At 41.2% G+C, this 24547-nt stretch overlaps 2 protein-coding genes across 2 annotated transcripts in view; one reads left to right on the forward strand and one right to left on the reverse strand.

Annotated features, from left to right (window-relative positions):
• DNAH11 (dynein axonemal heavy chain 11) overlaps positions 1 to 24547 on the reverse strand; it is a 339985-nt gene that overhangs the window by 189996 nt on the left and 125442 nt on the right. Inside the window, 8 exon segments of the mRNA XM_064575180.1 lie at positions 47 to 196; positions 2073 to 2150; positions 3061 to 3255; positions 4520 to 4612; positions 8586 to 8724; positions 13448 to 13564; positions 16865 to 17010; positions 17128 to 17284. Coding sequence (XP_064431250.1) covers positions 47 to 196; positions 2073 to 2150; positions 3061 to 3255; positions 4520 to 4612; positions 8586 to 8724; positions 13448 to 13564; positions 16865 to 17010; positions 17128 to 17284 — 1075 coding nt within the window.
• On the forward strand, positions 22372 to 23660 carry LOC123842427 (nucleophosmin-like). Its single transcript, XM_045871755.3, has one exon. The coding sequence runs from the start codon at positions 22463 to 22465 to the stop codon at positions 23327 to 23329; it is 867 nt and encodes a 288-aa protein (XP_045727711.2). The 5' UTR covers positions 22372 to 22462; the 3' UTR covers positions 23330 to 23660.

Genomic DNA, 24547 nt, shown 5'->3' on the forward strand with positions numbered 1-24547 from the left:
AACTGAGAAATGGTTTTCTGGATAAAAAAATTTTTGCACTCGTAACGGGGAAATACTACTTGCCATCTTTCCATTCTCGAGTAGCGTGATGTATGAAACCAAAGAGTTCATCTGTTGTCACAGCTTTGGGGTTTAAGTCATTCCAAGTAGGTTTTTGTTTCATGTTAACATATGTTCGGTTCAGTGTTCTCAAAATCTGAAGGGAAGAAGGAAAAAGCTAAGAAAATTAATACTCCTGTAAAGCAGATGGAAAGCAAATGATTTCTAAAGGATTTTCCTTCCCTAGATATTCTGTGTATTAAGTATGGGGAAAAACTGACATGTGCACATTTTCATTACCGTCTTGAAAAATGTACTCCTACCATCTCTTAGGATCTTTTTACCGGATTCTTTGAACCATGTAGACTAGAGGAACTCACTCTATCACTTAAAATTTTTAACCCTGTGTGCAAATAAGTCAACAAGTGTTCCTGTTCATGTTATGAAAATCCACTCTGCCCATAGGTAGGCGCATCAGAACCGCTCAGAGGGTGTTAAGACACAGATGGCAGGGCCTAAGGATCGGCATTGCTAATAACGTCCCAGGTGACGCCTGTGATGCTAGTTTGGACATGTTCTAACACCCAGGGACCTAAAGCAATAGTTCTTAGCAGGAGATGCTCTGCACTTGAGAAAGAGGGCACGCTACTGACCAGAGGCCACGGATGCTGCTCAATAGCCTACAATGAACACACGGGACAGCCTCCATGACAAAGAGTAATCAGACCCAGCATGGCAACCGTGAACGCAGCTGAGAAACTCTCATCTGGATAACTGAGCAAAAGAAGCCTTGAGGATTAAGAATTTACCAGATAGATGCTTTATCTATGTCTGTTTAATTAATTGACACCTTATGCCAAATATCTGTCCCAACTATCCTTTTTGCTTTCTCTGAAAAGCCATGACTTTTATTTTAGGTATTTATCATTTCCTAATCGACTCACAGGCATTCAAAGGACTGATAAACAATTGCCAAATACTTTGGAACAGTAAGTTGCTAAGTAACATGGCCCTGAGCTCCAGTGTTCTAGTTCTATCAGCTTAAGTAAAGGTTGGATAGAACAGAATCAGTGAAGACTAGATGAAAGAAATTGAATGCTTTAGGAATATTAAGCTTGTATTTTTAGAAACCATTAATCTACTGGAAATAATAGAATTTAATTTTATCCTTCCCTGAACCATGGCCCACATCTGAAACTTACTCTAACAAAATAATTACAGGTCTATCAGTTATCTACTTCAATATTTCAATTCTTACATTTTTCACTAGAAAATTCTGATACTAGGCCTCCCTTTGCAATTGTCCCACTTTGGGTTCGGATCTAATACTGGCAAGTTCTATACACTCATGCTCTAAAGTCTTATATGCCCAGTCTGATTATTTTTAGTCTTTGGCTACTCAATATGTTTATACCCAAGCACCCTGAATTAAAATGCATGCAGTTCTGCATATACCGTCTGCCAACCAAGAAAATAAGTATGTTGCCAGGATTGTCAGTAAGATCAAACAAAATCAAGCAGGGAGGTAAAAAATGGGGATAATAATACCCAGAGCATATCATTGCCGTGCACAATAAATTACACATAATGCACCCAACAGCACATAACAGGTACCCCCAAAATATGGGTTTTGCTGTCTCCCTTTTCAAGTTTTCTTTTGCCCCTACAGAGGGCTCTGTTTCTGAAAAAGTACTGAAGGAAAATATTTGGGTTTTTCTTAGTGATATGGGAAGGAGAATCTAAAATAACTTGGGAGAGATAAAGTAGTTTTGATAAATATGGAAAGCCCAATCTTCTCTTAGCTTGCTTTTCCTATTTGAACACAAGGTTCTATGTGTTACATTCTCCCCGCCGCTAATATGAAAAAAAAAAAAAAAACAGTGTCCATGGATCAAAAAGGAGTATCAGAGACTTGGATTCCAACTCAAAATTATGGGGGACTTTGATAAGGGAACTCCTCAGGAGAAATGAAAATATGCCCGACCAAAATGTGTTCCTTCCGTGGCTGAAAACGAACAGGCAATTTACCATACCTTACTCTTTCCCGTGCCTGCATTTCCAACCACAAAGACAGAGTGCCGCACGGCCAACAGCTCCTCAAGCTGGACAACCTGCCGACCAAACAGTCAGTCACTGGTTCCTTTAATGAGTTGGTCATTTAAAAACAAAGCAAAAAAACACAAAAACAGGAACCTGGCTGCCCCCACCTGCTGAAAAAAATCCCTACCCATTTTTTGCTTAATTCTTGGCTGACAACTCAAGCCAGCTCCCACTGACAAAATTATGTTCCAGGAAAGTTAAAATAGATGACAAGTGCAAACTACAGTTTCTCCTCAATCTCCCCAAGTACAACATGGGAGTAAGAATGAAGACAAACCATTACTCAGTGAGTCCTGGCCACAGGCAGAGTGGGGTACATTAGTACTTGGTACGTGGCAGGAATTACTTACAAAACCAATGACTTCACGAAGTGCTGAACAAAAACAGTACAAGACTTATTACCCACACCTGAGTAATGACTTACATCCTTGACAATATCTAAAAGAGATACTCTCTAAGTGTATTTTAACGTCTGTGTATTCACTACACCCAAATTGAGCATGCATATGGACAAGCCCTTGAGAAGTCAGATGTCACACATGTTGACATTTCTTTCCCCACTAAAAGCACGTACTAAGGATTTACTTCCAAGTTTCTCTAAGATGGAGAGAAGAGAGCAAAATTAATTTCTGATGCATGTCACCAAGAACAACGAAGAAATTTTACCAACTGAACAAAAGTATGCTTACACTTAAAACCATGACTTATTCGTATGTTCCTTCTCACAGAATTGAACTACAAAATAATTATTTCTGTTTACTGTGTAAAGCCTGTCGGGTTAGAATGCTTTAAAGAACATATTAAGATTGCATGAAGGTCCGTGGAATATGTAAGTTAACGTTTTGGTTAAAGATCACTTAAATAGAGTAATTCTCACTGCAAATCCCAAGAGCTGCCATGAAAAGCACATGCTCCTTTTACTTTAAGAAGGAAGCTCTCCTCAGGCTGCAGGTGGAGCTCCAGGGCGGACTGCCTGACCATCTGTTCGAAGTGTGGCGCTCTCCTCCGGGGTACATCCAGGGCTGGAAAGAGGTCACCAACCAGGCCCAGAAACACAGGAATGTCGTCGGTCACTATTTTAGGCAAATTGAAGTCCCTCAATGCTCTCATGAGTACCTAGAAAGAAAACACTTTATTGAAGAAGCTGATACAGGGTGTAATAAGCAGCTTGACAACTGAAGATGTTATTTTTAAACCTTAAATCTAAAGCATGGGATATTGATACTGGTCCTCCATGAGGATGGCACTCTATCTATAGGAAGGGTAAATGCTTCCAGGTTCACATATCAGAACACGAGAAGGCTCTGCGGATATCACAAACCTCAGACTCAAGTCAGGAAGGAGGCTCTGTTCCTGCAACTCCCTGTTTTGATCTTGACAGAGAGTCTGAGGCCCTTCCCTCCTTGATCCCCAGACTCCAGGATACAAATTAACCAGGCCCATCGGATCATTTTGTTCAAAGAGAATCTCTGAGAATCTCAGAGTGATAAACTGAACCATTTTTAGTTTGCGTATTTGTTCTGTATTGGCTGAAAACCAAAGAGGGCTTTAGATTTTAAAAGCAGTAACTTGAACATCAGCATGACTTTTACAGAAAGGTAAGCAATCCAACAGTAACAACACAGCAAAGAAATGCAAGAAAATCCCTACCCAGTGGTTAATTATGACTGAGAGGAAGAGAAAGAAGTATTATGGAAGTAGAAAATTATGTAAGTATCCTTTAACGTGAAAAGAAACTCATAGGAATAGATTTTTTCAGCTTCTCAAGCCGTACAGAATATGTACAGTGTTGCATATCCACTATTCTCACTCTGTAATAAAGGAAAAACGCTTCCGAAAAACTCAGAGAAGGCTGTTACTGTTTCTCACCAGCAGGGATAGAACATTGCCCCAGAGGCTCTGACTAATCACCTGAGCATTTCACTGGTGTCAGGCGACCATTCTGCCTGTTCCATTCCTCACGCTCATCGTACAGCCCATGAGAGGAACACACTTTGCTCCATGAGATCATGTGTTCGCAGACTTTTCAGGATTAATTTCCCAAATCAATTAATCAGATTCTCTAAATGTTCCTCAGAGGAAATCAACCAGTGATTGCTGAATTATTTGATTATGACTGCCAAAATATTTTTTGTAGCTGATATTTCAAAAGCACCTAGAAATTCCCCTTTTCTTTCCTGTATTTATATCCTTATACTCAAGAATAGTTATCTTTTATAACATAAGAAATGCCAGTCCTCAGGATATTCTATGTGAAACAGAGATTCTATTTGTTCAAAGTTGCGCTAGGCATGGCCCACCATCCGGGTGTATACTCTCATTTCTGTGAAGCTGTTGAGCTACTCACGCCACAAAACCAAGTTAGCACTGTGGTCGGTACCTGATCTTCGGGTCTATTTTTATCTCCTCGTTTCAGGGAGCCAGCTACAACCAAGACAGATTTAATAGTGCGAAGTCCCCAGTCATAATGATCCTAAAAATCAAAACATAGGTTATATTTTCTCAAACATTTTATGAGGCAGTAAGTTTCTCATTCCAGGGGTAGAAGCCAAAAGCTCTAAGGAAAGAGTTCAGACAAATCCATGCTCTAAGGATGTGAAGTAGTGTTTTCCCTCTTCTCTTTCCACTGTGAAAACCATGTCCCTTCAGTCTCCTCCTGCCTCTTCCCCCTGGCTCTTCACCTCTGTCTGCAGAGCTCTGCCCAAAGCACTGAGCTGCAGCGTGTGCCCCAGGCTCCAGCCGTCTTCCTGGCTCTTCTCCCCCCAGAAACCTCCTAACTCAGGAGTTGAATGACCTGCACGTTTTCACCTCCAAACATGGCCCCGTGAGTCCATCCCTCCCAGCCCCAGATCTCTATTCGTCCTAAGGACTCTACCTCTTCATCACTTGGGCACGCCAGCACCGATGTTGGTGTTGAATACAGTCCAAGCTCTAGTATTAAAATTCAGTGATAAAATAGTACCACTCTGCTTTGAGACTTTTACAGAATCCCGATGGAAGATGCCTTTCACAGGCTCGGGGCTCCTGGAGGACAGAGCCCAGATCTGTTCCCTTTTGTCTTCTAGGTCTCAGCATGGGGCACTGCCCAGGGCAGGTGCTCAGTAAAGGGACAATGAATTAACGGACTGATCATATACAACAGGCCTACTGTCTTTTGCCTTTCATCTACAACCCACAGAGTGAGAACCCTTCTCTCAACTATCTCCCAACTATGCCTGTGGGAAAATCACCACCCTCTCCAAGTATCGTCATCTATAAAAAGGCACATAAAAGAATCTAACCACTCTACAGGGCTGTTGTAGGAACAAAATGAGTTAATGCTTTGTGGGCAATGAAACAATATATCCATGTATAAATATGTTCTTCAATCCATTAGTGCATTAGTAAATTCAATTTAGTAGGTCTTGACCATCACTTCTGCTGGTAATAAAATAGAACAGAATAGAATGAAACATTCCAGAATGCGTTGCAAATAGGAAGGGTAAGAAGTGTCGGGTGAAAATTGTTTCACAGCCGTGCATATGACATACATGGGTGTGTCTGGAGTCTCAGCAGAAGTAGTAGTTTATATGCTGGGTCATGGAGAGCCACTGATGCAAAAGTAGACTAGGGCTTGTGGAGAAGTGGAAAGGGTGAAGGACCAGAGCGTGAAAGCCAGAGAGATTGGGAAGGGGGCTTAGTCAGTGCAGTAAGAACATTAAAGGAGAGGAGGTAGAAGAAATTCTGGACAGAGGTTTAAGAGAAGTTGGTGACCCTCCTAAACATGTCAATGCAACGAGTACTACAATAACCTTCACCATTTTCATTATGTCACTCCGTTAGTCAGAAATGTCCACTGGTTTAACTATAGGAAACAAACTGAGGGTTGCTGAAGGGGAGGAGGGTGGGAGGATGGGGTAACTGGGTGATGGGCATTAAGGAGGGCACAGGATGTGATGAGCACTGGGTGTTATACCCAACTAATGAATTATTGAATTCTACTTTGGAACTAATGATGTACTGTATGTTGGCCAATTGAATTTAAATAAAAATGAAATTAAATTTAAAAAAATGTCCACTGGTGGGGCACCTGGGTGGCTCAGTGGTTTAAGCATCTGACTCTTGATTTCAGCTCAGGTCATGATCTCAGGGTCGTGAGAGAGCCCAAATCGGGCTCCATGCTCAGCTGGGAGTCTCCCTGAAATTCTCCCTCTCCCTCTCCCTCTGGCCCCTTCCCCCTCAACACTTGCATTCAAAAGTAAACAAATAAGTAAATTTATTTATTTTTTTAAAAATGTCCACTGGTTCTTCTCAAATCTATTCCTACAGCTTAGAAACATATCAGTGACTGTTCCTAACTCAGCCCTTCTGTCCTGGTCTCCCTGCCTTCCCTCATCTCATCCATGACACTCGTCTAGTTGGAGAGCACTTCCCTTGATTGTTCTAACTTTATGCCCAACACCTTCCTCTTAAAACCATGATCATTGTCTCATCCTTCATTTTCTTCTCATTTTTATTTCACGTAAACTGAGTCTCCTAAGTTCTCTGCACTCAGAAATCTGAGTGCACTTGCTTCATTTGCTCTTGTTTACTTTCTTCATCATCTCCAGCAACAAACATAATACTTGGATATAGGAAATGCTCACTAAATGTTTAAATACGACCATTGGGAATGGATGTGGTTGTAACTCTGTGTTGCCTGGGTTCAATGACATTCTTTTCTTCTGACTTCTGACCATTATAAAATTAAAATGAACTCCTTGCAAAAATAAAAAGGATACTACAAACAGGGAGAAAAATAAAAAATAGTCTTATTACCCAGAGACACTAATTAAAAATCACAATATATTTTCCAGGCACACACACACGTAAGTAAATATATAAAATGCACAGAGTCTAAAATAAGAAAACACATGCAAGTTGTACATCACATCAAGTTTGGAATGCTGTTTTCTGCATGCAACGCTGCCATCAACATTTTTCCATACCATTAAATTCGCTATGATTTCCCCCCAGCATGTAGATTTACAGTTATTAAAATGACAACATGAATCTCTCTCTCAGATCCCAATTCCACCTCAACAACAGGTAATTTAAAATGAGTACACCTGTCAGTACAGGTAACTATGTGGTTCTAACTGTGGCATTTTAATACTTCCACGCTGGAAAAGCTGCAAAGTAATGTCACCAGGAATTAATGAACGGTCATCAAAAGACCAAAGTCAGAGGTGACCACAAAGCTGAATTTAAAAATCAGGAGGCTGATAACCTATGTCATTTGTAACATATCAGCAACTTTGGCGAAACAGCAAGCAGCCCGGGACTGGACAGGAATAAAGGGCACAGCACAAGGAAGAATCAGTGGTACTGGAACAGTCTTATAGGGTGCCAGATGGCAGCTACCCTTGCGGTGAGCACAGCCAAAGGTAGACATATCGAATTACTCTGCTGTGGACCTAAAACGAATGTAGCATCATTTTCAACTATACCAAAAAAAAAAAAAAAAACAACCAAGGTAGTGAGGAGCGTAAAGAGTATGTTTGACCCACTTCAGAGACTAGGGACTTGTAGAGCAAAAGTAAAAACAAAAAACAGCCAACCCCACCTTCAAATAAAACATTACCAGCAAAATGAGAGAAATTTTAATTTAAAATTTCTTGAGGGGTTCTTCTGAGAATCAGCTTTTGCTTCTTTAAGATTTTATTTATTTTTTTGACAGAGAGAGACATAGCGAGAGCAGGAACACAAGCAGGGGGAGTGGGAGAGGGAGAAGCAGGCTTCCCGCTGAGCAGGGAGCCCGATGCGGGGCTCGATCCCAGGACCCTGGGATCATGACCCGAGCCGAAGGCAGACGCTTAATGACTGAGCCACCCAGGCGCCCCAGCTTTTGCTTCTTTTGATTCTGAGAATCAGCTTTTGCTTCTTTTGATTCTTACGAACTGCCATCTCTTACTAGAAAATAATGTTCTCACCAAGAAAGGGAGACATCATAAAATTCCATGTATAATTACAGCATTGCTGAAGGTTAAAGAAAATCACAGAGCCCACTGATAAAAATTACATGAAGTACCAATAAAACAGTCGACTTAAGGGGCGCCTGGGTGGCTGTCGGGTAAGTGTCTACCTGCAGCTCAGGTCATGATCCTGGGGTCCTGGGATTCAGCTGGCTGGTGGGTCGGGGTCAGGCTCCCTGCTCAGTAGGGAGTCTGCTTCTCTCTGCCCCTCCCCCCCATACTCTCTCAAATAAATAAAATCGTTTAAAAAAGGTCAACCTAAAATGTCTCAAGTTTAATTTTAGAAAAAAAATTAAAACCGTAAAATAAAGATTTTCAAAATTTTCTAGAAAATAAAAAATTACTCCAAGATGTCTAACCGTCATGTGAGTGATAAATTACCCAGCATCTATATTTCCAAAGCAGTTTTAATGGGATATAAACACCAAGCCAAAGGAACAAAAAGCCCCTCACCTGCTTGGAGAGAAGCCCCCTGCAGAGCGTGTACAACGTAAGGAACTTGCGGGCTAATGAGCGAGCGTCTGCAAACCCTTCAGTGACTAACATGATTTCACAGATTAGCTCACTGTCAGGGGCCACCATGGCACAGGGCCTAAAAAGTAAGTAAGAAATTTAGCTTTATTATGTCATCAGGTAGTAAGTACACATTGCCGAAATCAATTGATTAATTTGTATCCACATTCTTACCATTCCCAAGCAGCTCACAATTACCTCTGTTCGTCACGGTTAACAAGACCCCTCACTTCAACTAAAAAATGTCCCGTTTGTTTCTAGATATGTAGAAAACTATGGAATGTGTGAGAAAGGCAGAAGAATGGGTGTAGGAGTTTAAGGGAAATCTGTAGTATATCCAGTAAACTCCTACAAGTTGTCACTGCAGAAAGAGGAGTGATATTTGGGGCTAGAGGCCACCTTTACCCATGGCCAGAGCTAGGCTGGTCAATGTTTAATGACCAGCTCTCCAAAATAGAGCAGCTGCTGGTTTCCATGGAATAAACACCTCCACCCTGGCTAACTTCCATCTATCAACACATCACTAAGCACGGGCCTGGGAAGAGATGCCCAGTAGCACATCGCCAAGCAGAAAAAATAGAAAGGACCTAAGAGCATCACTATTAACGAGATAGAGAAATTCAATTAGGCAGTGATGTGTTTGCAGTACTCGTCACCTTTGTTTTAAATATAACCATACGTCCATATAATTTAGTTTCTAGCGGTGGCCGTGCTTAGCAACAAACACAAAAATTTCATGAAAATTTAACCATCAGCTCTTTCAAGGTGGTACAGGCCAGTTCTGGAATACCACTGCCTCAAGCCAGCTTGGTTAGACTTTTAAGATGTTCCCAAAACATAACGTTCAAATCCCCTTTTTGGAGGGGGACCTCCAGAAAGTCTTCCCCAAAGACCACTGCCATTTAAAGCAGCATCTGAAAAAATTTCACTTAACTGAACTGCAAAGAAGGAACCAAGTAAGCAAGCCTGTGATTTTAGACTTCGTAAAGTACACAGTCCAGTAATATTTATCCACCTGCTCTTGTAAATATAATTACAGTCCACTTCATGCATACCTAATTTTCATGGTGAACATGCCTAAATTTCATTGGATCTGTGCCGTTAAGTACTTGTATTTAAACTAAGCCCACATTTTCCCCACATTCTGTATTCTGTCATACAATAGAAGCAGTAAAGATCAACAGGAAATAGGGGACAGAAAAGGTAGCCAATTGACTTGCTTGGTCTGTACATTAATATTGAGAACTTGTGTTTACTGAGTATTTTCTTGACCCTGTACAGGGTGTTAAAAGTTTTTCATGCACTCTCTCCCTTATTCTCACAACTCCAGGAAGTGGCTACTCTTCTCACCTGTATTGTGCAGAGATGCAGGCCAAGGTTCTGAGCAAGGTGAGCACATGCCCCAGGCCCCATGGCAGGTCAGGGGTAGAATCATGGTGCTCTTAAGGCTGAGGCACGCTGCTGCCTCCACTCATGAATGCTACCTGCATCCTCCAAGCTGTCCTTCAAACTTTGCTGATGCAAGTACTAGCATCCCAACAGTAATGATGCTGCCCTTGGTTAAACCAAATTTACGGAAACGTCACCAAATAATTTCAAATTTTAAGACCTAAGTGAGGGCGCCTGGGTGGCTCAGTGGGTTAAGCGACTGCCTTCGGCTCAGGTCATGATCCTGGAGTCCCAGGATCGAGTCCCACATCGGGCTCCCTGCTCCATGGGAAGCCTGCTTCTCCCTCTCCCCCTCCCCCTGCTTGTGTTCGCTCTCTCGCTGTGTCTCTCTCTGTCAAATAAATAAATAAAATCTTAAAAAAAAAAAAAAAAAAGACCTAAGTGAAAACAGGTAGGAGATGAACTGGGACGCAAATGTAAAAATACTGCATAGGGGTTCAAATTTTCAAATGAAAGTATTCTATAATCTTGACATTGCTAGGATATTATTCTCTAAAATTGTTTTTCAAGAAAAACAGACATGATAGAGCTGCTATGCTAGACAAAGCAGGTCTCGGGGGAAAGGAAAACATTTGGTAAATCATGTTAGAGTAGTTGACTGTTTGGGAAAAGAATTCAGTTTAAATACTCCTGTTATCTGCCAAAACAAGTTCTCAATAAAGAAAGTACATTTAAAAAGTATAAAAATGAGAAGAAAATACAAATGAAACATGGTTTAATAGATGGATGGACAAGCAAATTTTAAGCTTAAGAGAATCAAGAGAAATCATACTAAAAACTAGAGGCTCTCACATTATATGTTAAGTAGTGTATCCTTTTGAAGGCAGACAGTGAATAACAATACAGACTGTGAACACCAGAGAGCTGGTTAAAAATGTAACGGATAAGCCTCTAGCTCAACAAAGCAAGAAAAGAAGACACAAATGACCCAGGACACACACGGACTGCAGGACCTCATTACTGATAATAAGGGAATATCATGAACAAATTAATGCCAATGCATTCAATAATCTAGATAATGTGAAGAGATTTCTTAAAAGATGCAAATTATCAAAACTAATTCAAGAAGAGAAAAAATCTGAATGACTCTGTATCTATTAAAAAAATGGAGTTTAGCAATGAAAAAACTGCCACAAAGAAAAATCTAGGCCCAGATGGCTTCATTGATTAATTCTATCATATATTTAAGGGGTAAATAATACCAATCCTACACAAACTCGGAATAAAACAGACAAGAAAATGGCCAACTCATTATACAAGGTCAGCATCACCCTAATGCCAAAACCAGATAAAGATATTACAAGAAAGGACACTACAGACCAATATCCCACCTGGCATAGATTTAAAAATCCTTAACAAAGTGGTAGCATATTGAACCCAGCAACAAATACAAAAATGGTAACTCCTGACCAAGTGGAGTTTATCCCAGGAATGCAACACTGAAGAATTGTTTAGCATTTGAAAAATCAATCGATATCATCCAGCACATTAACACAAAGAAGGAGAAAACCACATGAAAACTGTAACAAAACTTCTGGAAGAAAACATACTCAAAAACTTTTGCAACGTGGGACTAGTCAAACATTCTTCACTAGCCTATTTTAAAAAACAAATTGATAAACAGCATTTCATCAAATTTAAAGACTTTATCTTTGATGGATACCATTAAGAACATTAAAAAGCAAGCTACAAGTTAAGAGAAAAATATTTGCAATATATGAACTTAACAAAGGAAGCACACACAGGACAGCACTTCACAGAAGGAAAGTGTGGGAATGGCCAGCATGCTTTGCGAGAAAATGTTCAACCTCCTTAGCCGTCATGGAAATGCAGCAAACTAAGCCCACAATGACGTACCACTACACATCTATGAGATGGGCTAAAACTAACAAGACTAAATATGCTAAGTTTTGATAAGAATGTAGAGCACGTGGACTTCTTACACGCTGATGGTGAAACTGTAACAGCACAACCACCTTAGAAACCAGATGGGCCGATTCTGACGACGTCAAACACGCATTTGCCATGAGACTGTCATTCATAAATATTTACCCAAAACAAAAGGTATGTTCACACAAAGATCATAGATGAATGTTCAAAGCAGCTTTATTCCTAAGAGCCCCCAAGTGGAAACAACCCAAATGTCCATCACTGGTGAATGGATATACCAAATGTAGTATGTCTCCACAACAGAATACTAACCAGCTACAAAAAGGAACTACTGGGACACTCAACTTGGAGGAATCCGCACACCTTAATGTTCAAGGAAAGAGGCTAACACAAACAAGTACGCACTGTATGGTTTCACTTGACATGAACTCTGGGAAAGGCAAATTGAATCTCAGCGCCCAAAAGGCACATCCTGGGGTATATGGGGGATTCACTTCAAAGAGGCACAAGACAACTTCCAGTTGTGTCGGAAATATTCTGTACCTAGATTGTGGTGATGTTTTCATAGTTTGTACCCTTAGATACATGTATTTTCTTACAGGAAATTACAGCTGAACAACGCTGATTTACAATAGGAGTTAAACCTAACTGGTTCAGATATAGCACAGCTTCTCTGACGGACTGTTAATAAGTGTATATATTGGTGAAATATTTTTGGAAAACAGGTCATCAAGAGATATTTTAATCTTTCACCGGGTAGTTCCACAGGTAGGTATCTGTTCTGGGCAATAATCTGAAATAGGTAACTCTTCATGTGAAGAGATGTTTATAGCCTGCTCTTTTCTGATCAGGAAAAACTGAAAAGAAAAACACAAACCCTTCATGTCAGACAATAGGGAATGGTTAAGAAAATTATGGAGAAGCCATGAGAGAGACTATTTTGAAGCTACACAGAAGAGCATTTCCAAGGAATTTCCAATAATACGATCAACTGCTTATGTCAAAATATTAAATAAGAAATAAAAATCATACCTAACCTCGTATCTTAACTCCATGAAATCTAAATTATAAAAGAGACCAGAAAAAAATACAACCATCATCATTTCTTGGTAGTAAAACTGTCACTTTTTCTTTATTCTTTTCTATATTTTCCAAATATTGCATAACTGGTAAAAACTTTGATATTATATATAATAATAATAAAAATATTATTACAAAAGAGCTGGTAGTAAGTGTTCAAACGTACCATGTAACTTTTAAGTAATGATTTTTAAGTTCTGGCTTTGTATTTCAAAAGAGTTAATTTATCATGATGCAAGTTCTCCCTATCAGGGAATCCCAAAGAAATAATCAGGGTTTTCCATAGGAATTCTCAAGGAAAAACAAATCATTTAACAGTGCAAACCAGCAACGTTAGGTGGCATGAGTGTTCCAGATGCTAAACCACAAAGCTTAACACTTGCCTGAAAAGAGCTTTGAGATTTTCCGGTAATTCGGTTCGACCAGCATATCCTGGGTTCATAGTAATAAATATTCCAACTGATGGCTTCAGTGTGACGGCTTCCCCCAGAAATACAAATCTACCGCAAGAAGAATGTTGACGGAATTAAATGGGGTCCCTGAATGTGAATACACATTGACAAATGCAAACCACTGCAAAATGCAAATTATTATTAGGGAGCTGTTGATTCCCGGTGATTTTCTTTAAAACTCATATGCATGCATATTCTGGAGAGGTTTTGAAGCATGTTTATTAAAAAATGCACTCCCTTCCCTGCCAAGAGTTACAAATATGGCAAGTACTCTTTTCTATTTTAGCACAGCCATATAGGCTGGAATATAAAAATGAGGACTTGACTACTTTAACAGTTATTGAAAGGTGATGTCATTTCTGCCTTCATTGTGGGCTGCGATTCCTTGAATGGGATACTGCGAAGATAGAAAATACTCATGTTAAGAGGAGAGAGTGGCTTCTTTGTTCAGTCTTCATTTCGCCTATTTGCTAACCCTCCCCCATTCACTCCCTCCCACCCTTCCTCCCTTTTATTCAGCAAGTATCTGTCGACTACCACGGAGAGACAGAATAGCGTGGTGGTTATGACTGCGAGCTCTGGGGCCAGATGGTGAGTGTTCAGAGACCAGCTCTATCACTTTAGACATGTGCCAATTCCCTCATCTTGTAAGAAGGAAAGGGGGAGTGGATAAGAATATTACCCACGTTATGGGATTATAGGAGGATTAAAAGAGATTATGCATATAAATGGCTAAGAGGACAATGCCTAGAATATGGCAAATACTCAAAAGATGTTAGCTATGACGGCATGAGGGAAGCAGTGAAAGATTTGTAGGAAGATCTGCAAGGGCCCAGTTAGACTGCTGATGGCCAGGGTAATGGAAGGGGCAAGGGACGGAGGAGCCAAAGTGAAGGACAAGTAGAAGGAAACTTTCAAATGAGGGTTAAGGACAAAGTATAAGATTTTCTCTTGTTGTGAAAGAGAAGGGCTGAAATGGTCAAAGAGCTGGGCCGATGTCACAGCATAGAGAGCAAAAAGAGACAGTCACAATTTTTAGGACTAAGAGCTTCTTAGATACTAGACAGTTAATGGATGATGGATTTTGTGTAGCCAAGGGAAGAATGGAGAAACCTTCATTCCCAGCCTCGCCGGCCCGGGAAGGCACACAGGCCTGCTATAACAGGGTCCCCGACTGCTCTCCCGTGAGACACAGCAGGAATAGCCCCAATCAAGAGTATGGACTTGGAGGGGGCAGAGCCAGCAAGATGCTTGTAGGCTTCCCTGAGGCATGGTCCCACAGATTAAGTCCTCAGATACAAAGAGCACGTAATAAAATGCATGGAATCATGAAGAAGCCTAGCCATCTGTCCATGGGCTAGCATGAGATGAACAGGTACAATTCACATATACACAGACATGGCCAAAGAGGAAACTATCAACGAGTATGGTTGGGAGTGCCCAGAAGTCCTTGCATGGATCAGTTATATAAATCTCCATCAGAAAGGATGGTCTCAAATGACATCTGGGTTACATGAAATGGTAAGATTTTTACTAAAAACTAAAAATAGGCTGGGGGGGGGGCTGTCAAAGAGGAAAGAATCTAGCTTCTCTAACATGGCCTTAGAATAGGGGCAGGTAAGTAGCAGACATGTGGTCACAGGCAACTGGTATCCCAGAGCCATGCAGAAGAACGGAGAGGTTTTCTAGGAGGTGGAAAAATCCAGATGTTATCTACAATAACTGGAAACCTCTATAATAGAGTCATAGTTTCAATAGGCTAGATAATCCTTCCCTCACTGGGAGACTGAAATGTTCCTGTGGACAAGATAGCTGGCTGAGCAAAATACCCTAAGAAGGGGGGTAAGTGAGTAGGCCAGAAAAACGTGATTGCCTTGTATACAAAAATGTTACAAGGAAAAACACAATTGAGTACTATAATACTTACATTTTTTAAGATTAAAATTTTTTTTTTTTTTTTTTTTTTTACAGAGATAGAGCCATCGTAGGGAGGCAGAGAGGGGGAGGGAAAGGGACAAGCAGAAGCCCCACTGAGCACGGAGCCTGACAGAGGCCTCAACCTCATGACCCTGAGATCATGACTTGCGCTAGAACCAAGAGTCAGATGCTCAACTGACTGAGCCACCCAGACGCCTCTATAATACTTATTTCTCAAATTAAGCCATCAGACCCCAAGTGCCAGTCATGTTTTATCTTTTAGAGTATGGTATCATGTTGAGAAGTTCTTAGGCTCTAGAGATACTGGGAAGTTTCTGAAGTAACTGAGGAACTAGCAGAGTGCGTGGGTGTAACCCACTGTGAGGGAACAATGAGCAAGCAGGTGTTGCTGGAGAGACCAGGATTTTGATTTTGGATCTATTAAATCTAAGAGGCCCACACGACATCAAGTGGAGTCTTGAGATGCTCCTACAGGCACAGTCTTCAGAGGTGTAGGTATCAGGGAAACAAAGTCTGGGCATCTGGCAGCCAGCAGCAAACAGATGGTTCTCAAAGCCACGTGATGGGGTGAAATCACGAAGGGAATGAGACCCAAAGATTGAGGCCTGTGGCATCCAGTATTAATAAGGTCAGGAAATACTAACAAGAAAAAATAACAGCAAACCCTGACACAGTGCTTGCTACGTGTCAGACACTTGTCCAAGTGCTCTGTATTTAGTTATCATCGTCATCCTTATGGTAGCCACTGTTTGCCAAATTTGTAGAGGAGAAAAAATCAGCCCAGGAGCATCCCTGAGGGTGAGAGAAAACCAGGAGGACGGTGGTGTCCTGGAACCTACGTGAAGAAGTGTGCCCTGCAGAAGGGAGGGACCAGGTGTGTCCAATGTCACCAGAAGGTCAAGTCAGATCATGACTGAGAACTGGTAACTGGATTCAGCACTGTCAAGGGTGTTTATTTTTTTCAGTATTAATGTAGTATGCTCTTGTTGTACTCAACAATTAAAAAACACTAATAGGGCGCCTGGGTGGCTCAGTCGGTTAAGTGACTGCCTTCGGCTCAGGTCATGATCCCGGGGTCCTGGGATTGAGTCCCGCATCGGGCTCCCTGCTCCGCGGGGAGCCTGCTTCTCCCTCTCCCACTCCCCCTGCTTGTGTTCCTCTCTCGCTGTGTCTCTCTCTGTCAAATAAATACATAAAATCTTAAAAAAAATAAATAAATAAAAAATAAAAAACACTAATAAAAAATGAGAGGTTATTCAAACTCATTCTTCAAAATAAACCAGTATCTCTTCTTTTATCCATTTCCTGAGACAGGGAAAGGCATCAAAGAGAAGGGCAGGATGAGACTGACTGCCTTACTTCATGTTCCTCTCTGTCTGTAACAACAGAAAGAAGCCAGGCGCTACTCACCTCTTTTTCCTGTTTCTGATGGCGCTGTGTATCAGTTTCACCTGTATGGCTACCACAGACAGGACTTCCACAGAAATTCGATTGAACTCATCAAAGCAGCCCCAAGTCCCTGTCTGCACCAATCCCTTATAGATATTTCCTATGGACTAAATCAGAGAGCAAGGCATTAACAATTTCACAGAAGAGGGTTTTGAGCTCTTAGTTTCAATCATTCCAAATCGGGGATAACATTGTTAGAATGTAACATTTTCTAACTCACTCACTTTGTAGTCCATTTGCTCTGAGCAGTTGAATACATAAACCATCATGCCAAGGGCTCGTCCAAGATCTTTGGTGGTTTCGGTTTTCCCTGTACCAGCTGGGCCAGCTGGAGCTCCACTCATGGTTAAATGAAGTGACTGAGTTAAAGTGATGTAACACCTTTAAACCATTGACAGCACAAATATTACAGTCTGATATGAGATTTTTAGAGAACATTAGAGGCAATCTAACTTTTTCCTTAGTTTAAGAGGTCAGGCTCTAGAATGTGTTACTAACACACAATACTGACTGATATACCCACGATTTGTTCACGGCAATAACAAGAGTCAGAATAACATTTTATACCAAATTCAATTTTAGGTTGGCTATTTAAAAATATAAAGCATGTACTGCTTTGTCTCATTTCCTAAGAACTGTGCATCAATACAAGTAACACTTGATTCCCAATGCTACTGAATTTCTGATGTGTCTAGGCAGAGATACTATTAATATGGCAGATGACATTCCAAACTATTGTTTATAAAAGAAAAACAGAAGAGAAATCTTGGATGATGAATGAATTAAACATCGACTTCATTAAACTGCTATTTAATGAATACATTAAGAGATATGTAAATACACATAAATGCAGAGTATGCAAATATATACATATTTCAATGTATAAAGCAAATACACAAATGACAATTTGCTACATTAAAATATATGTCAGGAATTCATTTTGAATGTGTTGCCACATGCATTTAGATTTTGAAAATACCTATTTTTGCAGGAAAGATTCGAGGTTCTCAGACTGAGGAGAATTATGCAAAGACAGAATTTGATACTTGTATATTATATGATCTCACGGATATGAGGAATCTGAGAAACAAGGCAGAGGATCATAAGGGAAGGGAGGGAAAAATGAAACAAAACCAAACCAGAGAGGGAGATAAACCATAAGAGACTCTTAATCTCAGGAAACAAACTGAGGGTTGCTGGAGTGGAGGGGGGTGGGAGGGATGAGGTGGCTGGGTGATGGACATTGGGGAGGGTATGTGCTATGGTGAGTGCTGTGAGTTGTGTAAGACCGTTGAATCACAAACCTGTACCTCTGAAACAAATAATACATTATATGTTAATTAAAAAAAAAAAAAGAAGAGGGTAGGAAGGGAAAAAAGAAGGGGGGAAATCGGAGGGGGAGACGAACCATGAGAGACTATGGACTCAGAAACAAACTGAAGGTTTTAGAGGGGAGGGGGGTAGGGGGATGGGTTAGCCTGGTGATGGGTATTAAGGAGGGTACGTACTGCATGGAGCACTGGGTGTTATATGCAAACAATGAATCATGGATCACTACATCACAAACTAATGGCGTAGAAGAATGAAACTGGACCATTTCCTTACACCACACAAAAATAGACTCAAAATGGAGGAAAGACCTAAATGTGAGACAGGAGTCCATCAAAATCCTAAAGGAGAACACAGACAGCAACCTCTTCGACCTAAGCCGCAGCAACTTCTTCCTAGAAACATCACCAAAGGCAAGGGAAGCAAGGTCAAAAATGAACTATTGGGACTTCATCAAGATAAAAAGCTTTTGCACAGCAAAAGAAACAGTCGACAAAACCCTAAGACAACCGACAGAATGGGAGAAGATATCTGCAAATGACATACCAGATAAAGGGCTAGTATCCAAAATCTATAAAGAATTTATCAAACTCAACACCCAAAGAACAAATAATCCAATCAAGAAATGGGCAGAAGACATGAACAGACATTTCTGCGAAGACGACATCCAAATGGCCAACAGACACATGAAAAAGTGCTCAACGTCACTCGGCATCAGGGAAATCCAAATCAAAACCATAATGAGATACCACCTCACACCAGTCAGAATGGCTAAAATTAACAAGTCAGGAAACGACAGATGTTGGCGGGGATGCGGAGAAAGGGGAACCCTCCTACACTGCTGGTGGGAATGCAAGCTGGTGCAGCCACTCTGGAAAACAGTAGGGAGGTTCCTCAAAAAGTTGAAAATAGAGTTACCATACAACCCAGCAAATTGCACTATTGGGTATTTACCCCAAAGATACAACTGTAGGGATCTGAAGGGGTACACGCACCCTGATGTTTATAGCATCAATGTCCACAATAGCCAAACTATGGAAGAGCCTAGATGTCCATTGACAGGTGAATGGATAAAGAAGAGGTGGTATATATATACAATGGAATATTATGCAGCCATCAAAAGGAATGAAATCTTGCCATTTGCAATGATGTGGATGGAACTGGAGGGTATTATGCTGAGCGAAATAAGTCAATCAGAGAAAGACATGTATCATATGACCTCACTGATATGAGGAATTCTTAATCTCAGGAAACAAACGGAGGGTTGCTGGAGTGGAGGGGGTGGGAGGGATGGGGTGGCTGGGTGATGGACATTGGGGAGGGTATGTGCTATGGTGAGTGCTGTGAATTGTGTAAGACTGTTGAATCACAGACCTGTACCTCTGAAACAAATAATACATTATATGTTAAAAAAAAAAAAGATAGTAGGAAGGGAAAAATGAAGCGGGGGTATCGGAGGGGGAGACGAACCATGAGAGATGGACTCTGAGAAACAAACTGAGGGTTCTAGAGGGGAGGGGGCTGGGGGGATGTGTTAGCCCGGTGATGGGCTAAGAGGGCACGTACTGAATGGAACACTGGGTGTTATACGCAAACAATGAATCATGGAACACTACATCAAAAACTAATGATGTAATGTATGGTGACGTAACATAATAAAATAAAATTAAAAAAAAAAACAAAAAGAATTTGATACTTTTTTTTTTTAAGATTTATTTATTTATTTGACAGAGAGATAGTGAGAGGGAACACAAGCAGGGGGAGTGGGAGAGGGAACACAAGCAGGGGGAGTGGGAGAGGGAGAAGCAGGCTTCCCACAGAGCAGGGAGCCCGATGTGGGGCTCGATCCCAGGACCCTGGGAGCATGACCTGAGCTGAAGGCAGATGCTTAACGACTGAGCCAACCAGGCGCCCCAAGAATTTGATACTTGTAAAAGAAGAAAAAACTAACAAACAGCAAGGATCTACTATGAGGTTTCCATAAATTAATTTTGTCTTAGTACAGACAGTGGATCTAATAAAAAGACATTCACATGGAGGTCTGAAGACCAGGGACCAGGGTCTACTTTGCCAATCATGAGATGATGTTAACCTTAAATAAGTCTTTTGACATCAGCATGCCTCAGATTTCTCCTCCATAATATGAGGTTTATTGTAGGTCTATATTTAGAATGCCCAAGGTAGATGCCTTAAGAAATTCAGAGTACTATGCAAACAGAAGCAGTTCCTTAGGAAAATGTAAAGTGTTTCTGTATTTCATGGCCGGCACATGTTTAATTGCTCCTTACAATGCACCTGGACCGGAAAGACCCCCTGAACTAGGAATTACAGCGTTTTTTATAGTGCAGACTATCCCCTCAGCATCTTTTCTCATAGTTCCAAGTTTTGGCTGGACACGTGGCTGTCTGTCTGCTGATGACCTTTCGTACCACCTTCCAGTCAGGAGCTGCCCAGTGACCAAGCTCCAACCAACATACTCTATGCTGAGATGCCGTGTACAAATCCCACAACACCCCCGTCTAGATGGTTTGCCCTTGTTCCCTGGCTGACATGAAGGTGGAAGTCACATGTGGCATGTCGGCCACGTGCCAGGCTACACTGCGGAACCGCTCTCCTCTGGACTGTGACCCAAGTGTCACACCAGCCTCTGTGGAACTGCAGCTGCTCTATTTTGGGTCTCCCGGTAACAGCTTAGCCTTCTGTGCTCCTAAGCAGTCCACCTGTGCTCCTGCTCCTAACACGCCGCTGACCTCCGTCTCTCAACCTGCCCACACGGGGAAGCAGCCCGCCTACCCCACAGAGGGAAGGTCAACGTCAAGTGAGATGTAGTCAGCACGTCCGAAACGCATTACTGTGTGAAGGTAAACAACTAGTAAACGACCCAAAACGTGAAATGGAAAAGAAATGTATGCAAAGTGAACATTCGCAGCACCACTCACTCCATCAAAAGGAACATTCAGCTTCCTTTTAACTTGCAAATAAACCACACAGTGATTTTTTTTTTTAAATTAAAAAGCCAACAAGCTATTAGTCCTCACATACTGGCACACTTTCAAGTGTCTCTCTTCCTCCTACAGCCAGTGCCTCCCTTCTTCTCAGCTTTATTTATCATGGTGCGGACGCGGTAGACTCTTAGTGTCTGCAATTTTGACGATTCTCAAGTGATTTTGTCAAGGTACAAGTTTTAATGTCTCATACTGGAAGATGTACATAAATTAACCAATTAAGATAGTGAACACTGAGTTTCAGTTAGAGACAAGTTAAAGAGAAGTGAATTGGAAAAACAATTACAGGGGCGCCTGGATGGCTCAGTTGGTTAAACGTCTGACTCCTGGTTTCGGCTCAGGTCATGATCCCAGGGTCATGGGATCGAGCCCCACATTAGGCTCTGGGCTCAGCAGGGAATATGCTAGAGATTCTCTTTCTCCGTCTCCCTCTGACCCTCCCCCTGCACTCGCATGCTTACACATGCTCTCTCTCTTAAAAAAAAAAAAAAATTACAATTTATCAGTGATGAGCTCATGAGCAGATTAATACAAACAAGAACAATCACAAAGCTTGTGGCAGAATTTCACGGACTTCCCAGGACCATCAACAGAAGCCAGCTTTACTGACATATTTAAAACTGTCTACACTTTCATTCCCAGATAAATTGTATGGTATGGTTATACCACATAATTGGGAACACTCCTGTGATTTTGAGATGTTTTTTTCCTTTCAGGAATACCAATGAGTCAATGGGCTTCCCCACCACCAAGTAATTCAGCAGAGGCTGAAATACTGATAGGGAATTCCTTATTAATGTGACAGATCCTTATCTCTACAGCATTCTGACTGTGTGTATATACTGACTTAAAGTTAAGTGGCAATGAACTTCAATAATGGTAACCCCCTGTCCCTTGACATTCTTGAGCCACACTGGCTCTATATCTTTTTTTTTTTTAATTAACATATAATGTATTATTTGTGTCAGGGGAACAGGTCTGTGATTTATCATCTTACACAATTCACAGCATTCACCATAGCACATACCCTCCCCAATGTCCATCACCCAGCCACCCCATCCCTCCCACACCCCCCAGCACTCCAGCAACCCTCAGTTTGTTTCCTGAGATTAAGAATTCCTCATATCGTCCCTGGTGTGATTCCATCCTGCGTGGCTGTTGTGTGGAACAGTAGTTGTTTATCTCCGTCCACCTTCTCTTCCACCTAAGTGCGTGCCACCACCCCATGGAAGATTCGATGGACATGGACATGAGCCCCCTGAGGCCCCAGAACTATCTGTTCTGTTGTGAACTAAAGGCTGACAAGGATTATCACTTTAAGGTGGATAATGATGAAAATGAGCACCAGTTATCTTTAAGAACAGTCAGTTTAGGAGCTGGTGCAAAGGATGAATTGCATATTGTTGAAGCAGAGGCAATGAATTATGAAGGCAGTCCAATTAAAGTCACACTGGCAACTTTGAAAATGTCTGTACAGCCAATGGTTTCTCTTGGGGGCTTTGAAATAACACCACCTGTGGTCTTACAGTTGAAATGTGGTTCAGGGCCTGTGCATATTAGTGGACAGCACTTAGTAGCTGTGGAGGAAGATGCAGAGTCAGAAGATGAAGAGGACGTGAAACTCCTTAGTATATCTGGAAAGCGTTCTGCCCCTGGAAGTGGTAGCAAGGTTCCACAGAAAAAAGTAAAACTTGCTGCTGATGAAGATGATGATGAAGATGAAGATGATGATGAAGATGATGATGATGATTTTGATGATGAGGAAGCTGAAGAAAAGGCTCCAGTAAAGAAATCTATACGAGATACTCCAGCCAAAAATGCACAAAAATCAAACCAGAATGGAAAAGACTCAAAACCATCAACACCAAGAACAAAAGGTCAAGAATCTTTCAAAAAACAGGAAAAGATGCCCAAAACACCGAAAGGACCTAGTTCTGTAGAAGACATTAAAGCAAAAATGCAAGCAAGTATAGAAAAAGGTGGTTCTCTTCCCAAAGTGGAAGCCAAGTTCATCAATTATGTGAAGAATTGCTTCCGGATGACTGACCAAGAGGCTATTCAGGATCTCTGGCAGTGGAGGAAGTCTCTTTAAGAAAATAGTTTAAACAGTTTGTTAAAATTTTCCATCTTATTTCATTTCTGTAACAGTTGATATCTGGCTGTCCTTTTTATGATGCAGAGTGAGAACTTTCCCTACCATGTCTGATAAATGTTGTCCAGGTTCCATTGCCAAGAATGTGTTGTCCAAAATGCCTGTTTAGTTTTTAAAGATGGAACTCCACCCTTTGCTTGGTTTAAGTATGTATGGAATGTTATGATAGGACATAGTAGTAGTGGTGGTCAGACAAATGGAAATGGTGGGGAGACAAAAATATACATGTGAAATAAACTCAGTATTTTAATAAAGTAAAAAAAAAAAAGAATTCCTCATATCAGTGAGATCATATGATACATGTCTTTCTCTGACTTATTTCGCTCAGCATAATACCCTCCAGTTCCATCCACATCATTGCAAATGGCAAGACTTCATTCCTTTTGATGGCTGCATAATATTCCATTATATATATATACATATATACCACATCTTTTTTATCCATTTATCTGTCGATGGACATCTTGGCTCTTTCCATAGTTTGGCTATTGTGGACATTGATGCTATAAACATCAGGGTGCATGGACCCCTTCGGGTCCCTGTATTTGTATCTTTGGGGTATTCAGTAGTGCAATTGCTGGGTCGTATGGTAACTCTATTTTCAACTTTTTGAGGAACCTCCCTACTGTTTTCCAGAGTGGCTGCACCAGCTTGCATTCCCACCAGCAGTGTAGGAAGGTTCCCCTTTCTCCGCATCCCCGCCAACATCTGTCGTTTCCTGACTTGTTAATTTTAGCCATTCTGACTGGTGTGAGGTGGTATCTCATTATGGTTTTGATTTGGATTTCCCTGATGCCGAGTGACGTTGAGCACTTTTTCATATGTCTGTTGGCCATCTGGATGTCTTCTTTGGAAAAATGTCTGTTCGTGTCTTCTGCCCATTTCTTGATTGGATTATTTGTTCTTTGGGTGTTGAGTTTGATAAGTTCTTTATAGATTTTGGATACTAGCCCTTTATCTGATATGTCATTTGCAAATATCTTCTCCCATTCTGTTGATTGTCTTTTGGTTTTGTGGACTGTTTCCTTTGCTTTGCAAAAGCTTTTTATCTTGATGAAGTCCCAGTAGTTCATTTTTGACCTTGCTTCCCTTGCCTTTGGTGATGTTTCTAGGAAGAAGTTGCTGCGGCTGAGGTCGAAGAGGTTGCTGCCTGTGTTC

The sequence above is a fragment of the Mirounga angustirostris genome, unplaced genomic scaffold, assembly GCF_029215605.1.
Source record: "Mirounga angustirostris isolate CCGP_5_RB_7025 unplaced genomic scaffold, mMirAng1.0.hap1 SCAF_12, whole genome shotgun sequence".
Taxonomy (NCBI): domain Eukaryota; kingdom Metazoa; phylum Chordata; class Mammalia; order Carnivora; family Phocidae; genus Mirounga; species Mirounga angustirostris.

Coding starts and splice junctions, on each gene's coding strand:
- LOC123842427 (XM_045871755.3), top strand. CDS start 22,463: ATGGAAGATTCGATGGACATGGACATGAGCCCCCTGAGGCCCCAGAAC.